The 11822-nt window shown below is 33.3% G+C and overlaps 1 protein-coding gene across 2 annotated transcripts in view; it reads right to left on the reverse strand.

Moving 5' to 3' along the window:
* Window positions 1–11822, reverse strand: part of LOC106872779 (V-type proton ATPase 116 kDa subunit a 1) — a 42272-nt gene that overhangs the window by 19194 nt on the left and 11256 nt on the right. For both annotated transcript variants that reach the window (XM_014919878.2, XM_052972694.1), the window contains exons 2-10: window positions 11388–11561; window positions 8637–8715; window positions 8193–8290; window positions 7228–7356; window positions 5231–5325; window positions 4246–4372; window positions 3848–3930; window positions 1892–1985; window positions 982–1194 (exon numbers count right to left, since the gene is read on the reverse strand). In XM_014919878.2, coding sequence (XP_014775364.1) covers window positions 982–1194; window positions 1892–1985; window positions 3848–3930; window positions 4246–4372; window positions 5231–5325; window positions 7228–7356; window positions 8193–8290; window positions 8637–8715; window positions 11388–11501 — 1032 coding nt within the window. In that variant the 5' untranslated portion in view covers window positions 11502–11561. The remainder of the gene's footprint in view (window positions 1–981; window positions 1195–1891; window positions 1986–3847; window positions 3931–4245; window positions 4373–5230; window positions 5326–7227; window positions 7357–8192; window positions 8291–8636; window positions 8716–11387; window positions 11562–11822) is intronic.

Consider the following 11822-nt stretch of genomic DNA (forward strand, 5'->3'; position numbering starts at 1 on the left):
CCCCCCCCCCATTCTTATCCCTTCCCCCATCCTCCAGTTATTTCTCCTCTCTCTCCCTTGCCATACTTCATCTTAATACCTCTCATATCTGCTACTATTCCCAGTGCCCTCTCCTGTCTACCACCATGCCCACTGACCATACCACCCTTACGTACCTCTACATCTCTCTCCCCACCACTCCTAGATGTCGCTCATCATGCCCATTTCCCAATCTATCATCCCTGAGCCACTCATCTCTCTCATCTGACTCCCTCCACCACCACCATTGATATTACCAATATTTCCATTCAAACTGCTCCTCTACTCATAACTGCTTCACCCCTGATCTACTGTTGGTACACATGCCATTTAAGGGAGACTTTTCCCCCTTTTCTTGTTCTTTCCTGTCTTGCAAGTTACTCGGCAACCTCACTGGTGCCAGTGGTACAAAACAAAGCACCTAGTATCCATTGTAAAACAGTTGACACTAGGAAAGACATCCAGTCATAGAAACAGTGATACAGAGCCAAAGTTGATATGGAGCACTATGCAGCTCTATTGCTAATCAGATCCTGTCAAACCATCAAACTCAATGATGATGATGATGATGAAATGAAGATGACAATGGTGGTGCTGGTGGCAGCGGTGATGATGATGATGATGCAGCAGCATTTTAACATCCACTTTTCCATGCTTGCATGAATTAGATTAGTATGTTTAAATAGATTTTCTACAATCAGATGCTCTGCCTATCACCAACCCTTACCCGTTTCCAAGAAAGTTAATATTTCTCTTAGTCTTTTAAACTATGTTAGTACAATGGCTTGACATGTTTTCACAGAAGATTACAAACAAACAATCTTGCTTGCATAATAATAACATTTGTTCACAACTGATGTTAAAACAAAGAGACAAATACACACACACACACACACACACACACACACACACTAAATTAAATTTATGAACTAATAATTTTGATAATATTAATGGTAATATTACTTTGCCATGTTCTAAGGCAGCTTGAACTTTCTCTAAGGCAATCACTGGAGTCCAACCTTCAGCAATGAGACTGTTATGAGAAACATCAAAATTAAACATGTTCAAGGTGTGGTAGATTGCTTTGATCTTCTCCACTTTGGTCCGCCACACATAAAGCTCTTTCTTGGCATTTGTCAAAACACGGATTCGATGCTCTTTAGTTTGTGCAAGAACCTGTAAATAAATTGATAAGTCTATATGTAGGTATACATGGAGGTGTCTTGTTTTTTGTGCATCTTTTTTATCATCATTATTCATAAGGATATGGGCTTTGCTTAACTCCATTACCATATTTCTGTGTTAATATATATGCCTTTGTTTCAATTAATTTTTAAAATCATGAAGAATTTAGTAAAATAACTTTGTTGTTATTAATCTAGTGTTTGGAACACAAATTAACAAGAAATTTTAATGGAAAATTATAATTTAGATCATTTTAAAATAGGAAGTTTGTATCCTGGAAACAAGGACAACCTCAAGTAGATTGGTATCAAAAGGGGTAAAGTCATTAGTGATGAGATATCTTAGATCAGATATAAACCAATGAACTGATTTGATTGATCTGAAGTCGAAATAATAAGAGATTACTGGAATGAAAAAAGATAGGTGAAGGAAAATAGTTTTACAAGGCAGTCATTCTTGGAATGAAAGCTAGTATAGGGTTTGAGGAAAAATAATACAAGTGCCATTTTCACATAATTCTTGCTTCATAAAGATCTAAATTTCTTAATCTCATTACATGATTTATAGCTAAAACATAGAACTATTTTAAAATGTGAGAATTTTAAATGCAAAAGAACAAATATACACAACTAATGCAGTAATTAACTATCTTTAATTATAGAGTCAATATTATTTTAAACATACTTACAATATTTAAGTCTAGCAAACGATTTGTGACTCCCGTGAGAGTTTCTTGGCGATCTTGAGCAGTGTCAGGACATGGGTAAACATTGGCATGAAAACTGAAAGTAGAATAGTTTTACTTTAACATAATGCTTTCATAATGTCTGTAGCGAAAATATGATATTCATAGGAACAGCCATTGAGAGAAAATACATGTCTAATTCAGTGCCTAATGTTTCTTCAAATATAAATTCTACTAAGAGTCAACTAAGTGTCTTTTTCTATAGAGGATCAAGTATGTATCAAGAGAAAATTCAATCAAATAGCATCTCTTTGTGCCTAACTATAATGAAGTTCTTATAATCATTAGTTTTCCATTTATTTCTTCATGCTGATCAGCAACAGGAGATTGAGACTACATCTACAAGTGATTAAAATCAATATATCTTTCCATTTAAGGCAGCTTTTATAAGAATGAATGTTTATTCGATGAAAGACCCTCTGATTCAATTATATGTTATATAGATGGTAAAACACATGACTACTATCATTGCTGAGGGCTGTGGATGGAAGAATTAGTACACTCACTAGACAACAGGTCTTGTGATATCCAGTTATATACTTTACCTTTTTACTTCTGGGGTTAGTAAAATAACCATCAAGTACTAAATTGAAGACATCCCTTTGCAAAAATCTGTTGGCTTGTGTCAAAATTAGAAATCTCCATTATCCTTATTCCCACATACATTAAATACTGTCCATTTGCCAAGTAGATATTTACCATTATAGAAAATAAAGGATAGTTATGATAATAAAATTTCTATTTCCATCTCCTGAATATTTTCTTTTACTGGGTTAATATTAAAAAAAAAAAAATCACTGAGCGTGTCAATGGCATACTGGACCGCTGGCCAAAAGAGCCAGTTTATATCATGTTACTGTCAGTGTTTTGACCATGATCAACTTGCAAATGACTCAGTCTATCAAGCTGCAAGTTGGTACCATATGTGTGTAAAGCCCACCATGGTAAGAAGTACAATCATCAGTGTTTCATTAACATGCAATGCAAAGTTCAAATCATAGCATAGGTAAATCCAGAATACAGGAGTTCAACTAAGTTAATTTTCATCTAAATAACCTACATGAAGACAAAGCCTTTAGTAGTGCTTAACCACCCAAAGGTATATACAAACTGATATAGAACAATAGGGTAAAGAAATTGAAGAGGAAGACTAAATAAATTTAATGCATCGCTAATAGAAATAAAAACATGGATTCATGTTTATACTTTTCATGCTCATATTTTTCCAGATCATTTTAATTTACATGATTTAGAAGAGGAAAGCAGTGCCTGTGATCTTTTTCAGAGCCGTCAAAATAGTGGAAAGAAGTTATCATAAGACCAGAAACCTTGCCCAAATGGTTGCATTGAAATGTACTTGGCTAAAAGGCATCCAAGGGCTTGGAAAGGGTGTTAAACTTGATGACAGATTAAATCTACCACCTAACAATAGGACTTCATACACTTTCTAACAAATCTCACTCACAAAGTTTTGGCAACCTGAGTCTATGATAAAAAAGCACATATCTAAGGTACCATACAGAGATAGAAACTGAAACCACAGATTTACAAACTAAACTTTTTAATTACAAGGTCATGCTTACATTCCTCATATATTCCATGAGAGAATATCACAAACATTTTCTAATAGGACTGTTAGAAAACTGCTATAAAATACTTAGTTTTTGCCATTAACAATAGCCCTCTCATGGGATATATCAAAGCAAATAGTTTTTGTATTATAAATTTTGTGAAGGAAGACTGGTTTCCTTTATGAATATGACAATCTATATTTGTACACACATACAATGGAGATCTAGTCAAGATCATTTTTGATAATACTGTCTATATACATATAGGAAGATTCTATAAGCTCTAAAGTTGTAAAGAAGGAAAATGATAATAAATTTACTGATTTACCCTTCACAGATTTTACGAACTCTGTTCTTCAACTGTTCTCCTTGATAAAACACGATGAAAACATTTTTCCTAATTTCATCACCCTGTGAAGAAAATAAATTACAATATAAGCAAGTATTTATAATGACATGGTAAGTGAAACACACAAAACAAAAAACTAGCATTTCTATTGTAAAAAGATGTTCTGATATTTAGAACTGCTCTCTTTGCAGAGAATTTCAATGTTACAGTTTAATATACACAAAGAAAAAGAAATCTGAAAGTATTCTTTGAGAATGAAATTTTAATTTTTTTAATGATTTTTACATTTTAAAATCTCGAATAAATGTGGATATCTATTTTCTTGCCCACCTCAATACATAATAAATTCCAGTGAAGATGGTAGTTAAAAAGCTTACTGTAACTGGGTCAATGAGAGGGTCTTTTATTTCATCAAAACGAGGGAAGACATTGCCTCTGCATGCAAACCACATCAGTCTCTCAAAAGCTGGAACTTTCTCTCGTTTTATAACTCCAGTTATGAACCTTAAATTACAGAGTAAAAGCATAGCTGTAAATTCTTATTTTATTTCCTTATAAGCATGGTAAGGAAAATCAATACTTTTGTAATAAATGGGTAACTAATCTATTTGAAGTTAAGAGCAGATGCTACAACATCTCAATATTACCACTGTATTTTATTCAGAGTTGCTCACCTTACTAAATACAACAGACATAAAAACAAATTGAAATAAATTAGCATGAATATATTTAATACAGAAACTATTTAAAAAAAACATGCAGAAATGATTATGTGGTCGGGAAAAAAAGCAATGACATACATTAGTGAATGACATAGTCACTAATATTATTTTAGTTATTTTTAACCCATTACCTCCCATAATTCTATTAACTGGAATTTTTTTATGAAACTTTGATTTCTAGCATAAAACAGCCTTAGAAACACGCTGGGATGATCAAAATAACATTTCAAATAGAAATAAGCGAGATATTGGGTGAAAAATTAGCAAACCTCATTTGAATATCAGAGAAATATACCTAGTAGATATAGCAAAAAGGTTAGATATGTGTAAATATTGACAGATAATTATGAAATTTGTAATTTTTAAGTGATCTCATATGAGATCACTGGTAGGTAATGGATTAAGAAAACTAAGGACACAACTCATGTGTGTCTCAGTCATTTTACAACCTCCTCAGTGAAGCAATAAGCTACATATTTGCCAAAGTACTGATGAATCACTAAATGTATAATGGTTGGTGTATTATTTCATTTAACATCTTAATTGCAGAGAGTATAAAAAGATAAACACTAACATAACTGTTTTTTAAATGTGAAAGGCATTCAAGTAATTAACAAACCAAAAGTATAAAACTACTTACCCAAGTTGAACAGCTGAGGTTCCAGAAGTCATGGCTGAGTTATCAGGTATCACAGAATAATGATCTTCCATGTATGTTTGAGGCTCCTGAGCATGCTGCCAGAAGGAAAATTCAACTCAGAAAAACTTCTTCAGATAAATTGTCACAAAATAAAAAACAAAATTGTTATAGTTCAAAGTCTTTTTTTAACAATTCACTATTCTGCTTTTAATTATCTTTTAAACAAATATTTTGATGGAAAAAATTCAACATGTGTGTGTCAGTATAAATTAAAAGTCTTTCTTTATTCATCATTATTTTAACATCCACTTTTTCAGGTTTATATGGGTCAGGTAGATTTATCAAGGCAGCTTTTCTACAGCTAGATACCCTTCCTGTTGCCAACACTGTTTCCAAGCAAAGTAATATTTGCCCATAGCTAGACATGCTTTTACAGAATATTGGAAATGAATGACACTGCTTGTATGACAATGACGCTCATTTACAACTATCATGCCATGTTAAGACAAGGAGAGACAAATATATTCACTCACTCATATATATTTGGCGTCTTTTAGTTTTCACCAACCAAATTCACTCATAAGGCATTGGTCAACCAGGGCTAAATCCAAAACCATGTGGTTAGAAAACAAACATCTTAATCACACAGCCACGACATGCCCATATTATTGGAAATCAACAAATTGTTGAAACAATACAGGCAAAGATGAATTGAATTTCTCTTCCATTTTTTAGACCAGAAACTACTCCAAATATCAAAAATGCTCCTCTTTCAACAAACCATATATTAAAGATGATATTCTTTTGCCAGTACATCATATTTAGTACACTTCTTTATTCATAGGAAGTTGTCAAGTTTCAACTTTGCTACAGACACTTTTTTTTTCTAGTAGTGACTATCCATTACCTAAATCAAAACAACCAAGAAATATAAAAACCTATCTAGGTATGTGGCTGGCTTTGAATATATATTTTTGATAAGACCTAGCTAGGCTAAAATGCATCTGGCAGTCTCATTAGGCATTGCTGTGATGATTTTCGTCTCCCCCTGATATATATATATATAGAGAGAGAGAGAGATTTTTAATACAAAATACCCATAAGAGATGTTATCTTTAGACAAATACCACAGTAACTTACCTGTCAATGACAAATGTACATTAAGATACATAGGTGACTATTTCATTATAAAATGTATTCTTACTTTTAACATGGTAGCATCAGAATGAGAGTTAAACTAATTAGAATTTATGACTTTAATAAGCAGAACAATTCTTAGACTGAGATGTGGGCTCATAATCATTCAACCAACTAGATTTACTAAAATGCCTTTAGTTACAACTTGACCTCTGTTTTATAAATTAACAAAAGAAAGTGTTGTTTTTTTTTTAATCAATAAAATATTTAGCCAATCTTTAACAAAAGCAAAAGACACAGATTTTGCAGTAACAACTGCAGCAAATTTTTCTAAGTTTGTAAGTAAATAAGTTGTTTTTTTTAATCAATAATTTAACTAAAGAAATTTTTATTTAAAACTGTGTGTGCTTATAAGTTTTTAACTGTAAGAAAGCATGAGCTTGGACTGGAATCCTAAATACATTAAGACTATATAAGAGACATGATGAACTGTAAAGAAGTTAATCAAATAGAGAGCCAATATACAGGGTGTCCACAAAGTCTGGGTACATGGAGTAAATGAAATCATAACATAAACAATTAAATATAAGAAATAATAATTTCTTAAAGTATGTGTTAATCCCCATGTGGGTACATGAAGTAAATAAAATCATAGCATAAACAATTAAATATAAGAAATAATAATTCCTTAAAGTATGTGTTAATCCCCATGTACCCAGACTTTGTGGACACCCTGTAGGTTGATAATAGTTAAAGACCAAAGTATGAAACTGAAACAAATATATGTTAGGTTGTGCTGCAATTAGAGAATGTGAAGACAAGAAAAAAAAGGCAATCAAAATTTCAACAAATATACTTACTGCAGCAAAAAAACCTTGAACCTTTGTCAAAACTTCTTTCAGTTCAGCTAAATCCAAGTAATTTTTCTTGAGAGCAACCTCGTTTACTTTTACTTCCCTTAGTTCGGATTCCATTTTTTCTAATGAAGCCTGAAAACAATCAGCAGAGTGTTTTAATTAAATATATATATATTTTAATTAAATGTAAGGTTTATATTGTATCATTTTTCTTTTATTTTTTTCCATGTTTCTGGATTTATCTTACAACTACTGTCATAATAAGGATTCAATCTCAGAGAGTACAGTGCCTTTCTTCAGATAAACATGAAGGTTTTAAGAGTTGTGATATTTATGCCTTTAAGAATATTAGTCATGTAAGAGAACTGAAACCGTTCGAAGCAGAGGTTGACAGGGATCAATTAGATGTCAGTAATTGAGAATTCTACTGAAGTCAACTCTGCCTTTCATTGTTTAAAGACCAATAAAAAAAAGTACCAAGTATAGGCGCAGGAGTGGCTGTGTGGTAAGTAGCTTGCTTACCAACCACATGGTTCCGGGTTCAGTCCCACTGTGTGGCACCTTGGGCAAGTGTCTTCTACTATAGCCTCGGGCCGACCAAAGCCTTGTGAGTGGATTTGGTAGACGGAAACTGAAAGAAGCCCGCCGTATATATGTATATATATGTGTGTGTGTTTGTGTGTCTGTGTTTGTCCCCCTAGCATTGCTTGACAACCGATGCTGGTGTGTTTATGTCCCCGTCACTTAGCAGTTCGGCAAAAGAGACCGATAGAATAAGTACTAGGCTTACAAAGAATAAGTCCCGGGGTCGATTTGCTCGACTAAAGGCGGTGCTCCAGTATGGCCACAGTCAAATGACTGAAACAAATAAAAGAGTAATAAAAAAAAGTAATCCAAGGTTGTAGATTAGCAGAGCAACAGACAAGATATCTTGTAGTATCTATGCTGAAAGAATAAGTTTTGTTTACCTCTAAGTCAACCATCTCTTTAGGCGGAGGAGCTTTTGGTGTCACACCACTGACATCCATTTTTATTCCGTCGATGGTCATTTCCTTTTCAATATACCCTAAATGTTATGAGAAAAAGGATAATTGAAAGAATTTAGTGATTTAATAAGCAGATAAACAAACAGAATCTAAAATGCAAAGAATAAAATATATACAATTAAAGCTGATAACTGTTTATCAAACTATTTCTTCATCCTGAATTGGATCAATAGTCTCCAATCGCCTTCAGGTGAATATCACCTGAAAAATGATTGGAGAGATTACCAGTAGATACTTGGTGTCAATAACAGATCCAAAATAAAGAAATACTCTCACCTCAGACAAAATACATACATTTTAAAGCTATTTATAACAAAATATAAAAAACAAATAAAGTAAGAATAACAATATAATTTGATTACATACTCATTTTCCTTTCCATTTCCTCACACCTCCTGACTTCACTAACAAATTTTCTCTGGAAAGCATTAACATCTGGATTAAGCTAGAATTGAAATCAATTATAGATAATTAGAATGAAGGAAATTGCTAAAATTCAAAAACTGAAATATAAAATATTTAAATATGCCAAATATACTAAGCTTAAATTAAAATTAGTAGAAGTTCTAAATAGATCTTAATTCCATATTTTGTGAAATGTATCTCAATTATATTTATTTCATATCATTTTGTTGACAATAGTGCCATCGATTACATGTTTCCCAATGGTCCAACCAATGGTTCGCTGCATCACATCACCCTGATATGATGTGGAGCAGTAATTTTGTTTTTTCCTTCTTTCTCTCTACCTATTCCTTGCATAGTTGAATGAACAAATGCAGGTAATTGAAACAAAATGAGAGCACACACTGTACTAAAATAAGGAACTATCTATGTAACCTAGGCAGAATGACTATCACAAGGGACTTCTGTCAAAAGGATTTGGTTTATAAATTTTCTTGTCACCTTTTATTTTATTTGCCAAATTATACACATGCATCTTCAAGCATACTTGAAATACAATGTGTGGAATATATTAAAAATACTGTTAATACGAGTAAACAATATAAGCCATGCAGTGCATATTTTTCTATAATTTATATTGATGAATTATATATTTTTATGATAGATTGTTTACACAGCCCATAGCTGATATTTCAGTATGCAATACCCTAGTCAAAGCTTGAAAAATGGCAACAACAAAATAATTATGGAACTACATATATTCTCAGGTTATCACTTAGCCACTGTTAAATCCGTCACTTAACCACAGCACCTACTTCATCTGGCATCCTCCCTAGAGAATAAATCTCCAAACAGCTTTCCCTTCAAAGATCTACTAGTAACAGATGATTTCATCTTCTGATGCATTACTAGACTACCCTGATGTGATGTGAAGCAGTAAGTTTGTTTTCACCAACTTTCTCTCTTCCTGGTCTTAGCAGAACTGAATGAGCAAATGTGTATAGTTGAAACAAAATGTATAGAGCATGTTATAATCAAAATTATACAGTATAATTTTCATATTTATTTTAATTGTACTAATAGTACTTCTAATGTACTTCATGCATTTACTCTGCCAGACAAAAAGCAGAGAGTAAGAAGAAAGGAAAACAAAATTAGTTAACACATCGCATCAAAGGAAGGGGAAGTCATGATAGCAGTAGTTTTCAAACTGAAAGCCATTTAAAGATTTCACTTCAAGGAAGTTTGCTGTATGAAGAGAAGGCAATGGATTTAATGATAGAGTAACATCCTAAGAACATCTGAAGTTCAGTCATAAATTGTTTTGATTTATTTTTCAAGCTTTGAAGGAGGTATTTAATAACGACAGCTACAGGCTATACAACAATTCATTACAGAAAATATATTTTAATTGTAAAAACAATACTATAAGTATGGTTTTCTTATTCCATTTACATTACACATGCACATAATTTAAGCAAAAATTAACTAAGGGAAATAACTCAGAGTGGCCAGAGATGTATTTGAACACCATGGACAAATACAGGTATATCAAATGCCATACAACATAAATTGTATGCACTGTTCGAACAAATGATGTCATTTGTTTACAATCTTCCACAAAAGTATGTCTCAGCTGCTTTTTGTTGGATATTACCATGCTGAGAGACAGGCAATGTAAACAAGAAGCCACAGAAAAATCTACGGTAACAAAGTTATCATCTGACCCATACAAGCATAGAGAAAAGTGGACATTAAAACAATGATGATGATGATGAGACTCAAAAACTTCCATCAGTATTCCAGACATTCAATCATTGGAACTATCTATTCCTTTATTTCAAGTAGAAGAGGATAGTGGTTGGCACTCCGTCGGTTACGACGATGAGGATTCCAGTTAATCCGATCAACGGAACAGCCTGCTCGTGAAATTAACGTGCAAGTGGCTGAGCACTCCACAGACACATGTACCTTTAACGTAGTTCTCGGGGAGATTCAGCGTGACACTGAGTGTGACAAGGCTGGCCCTTTGAAATACAGGTACGACAGAAACAGGAAGAAAGAGTGAGAGAAAGTTGTGGTGAAAGAGTACAGCAGAGTTCGCCACCATCCCCTGCTGGAGCCTCATGGAACTTTAGGTGTTTTCGCTCAATAAACACTCACAATGCCCAGTCTGGGAATCGAAACCGCGATCCTACGACCGCGAGTCTGCTGCCCTAACCACTGGGCCATTGCACCTCCACAGAAGAGGATGAGTATTCTACAAATATTTGTATCTTCAATGTGCCTTTCAGATGAACTAGATGTGACACAAGTGTGACCTTGAAATTATAATAAATAACCATTGTTGAAATTGATGAACAGAAGAATCAAACATGGAACTACACAATTGCAAAGTGGACTTAATACTATCCATACCACAGATGCATATAAACATTTCTTGTCTATCACTATGGAATCCCAGTGGTACATACATGTATTGTTCACAAAATCCCAGAGATACTAATATGTGCCCTATTTGCTATGTTGTGAAATCCCAGATATGCTTATGAGCATCTACTAACTGCCCATTTAGGATTTCATAGCTACAGATAAGAGATGCTTATATGGTTAGTGTTAACCTTTCAGACTTGCTGTCCCAACAGCAGACACTAAAAAAGCAAAAGAAAATTAAAAAAACAAAAAAGTGAGAGAGAGGATTTTTCTACTTACATCACGAAATTGAACCATACCAAGTTCTCCTAATTCAGAGACAACTGGGTAGGCTGCTTCAGACTGTAAAAACAGTTGACATAATGTCATCTCTTCGCTCCGAAATATAGACATTATGGGAGTTTGTCTTTGACTCCTTTAGATTCAACAGTTTATAAAAACACCAAATGGATACTGAAAGAAAAAAAAAATTGAAAAAAAAATTATCAATTTCAAAAAATTTCTTTTTACTTGTTTCAGTCATTTGACTGTGGCCATGCTGCAGCACTGCCTTACAGGCTTTTAGTCGAAGAAATCAACCCCAGGACTTATTCTTTGTAAGCCTAGTATTTATTCTATTGGTCTCTTTAGTCAAACTGCTAGGTTGTGAGGACATAAACACACTGACATTGGTTGTTTAGCAATGGTGGCAGGGACAAACACAGACACAAAGAC

The sequence above is a fragment of the Octopus bimaculoides genome, chromosome 1, assembly GCF_001194135.2.
Source record: "Octopus bimaculoides isolate UCB-OBI-ISO-001 chromosome 1, ASM119413v2, whole genome shotgun sequence".
Classification (NCBI taxonomy): Eukaryota; Metazoa; Mollusca; class Cephalopoda; order Octopoda; family Octopodidae; genus Octopus; species Octopus bimaculoides.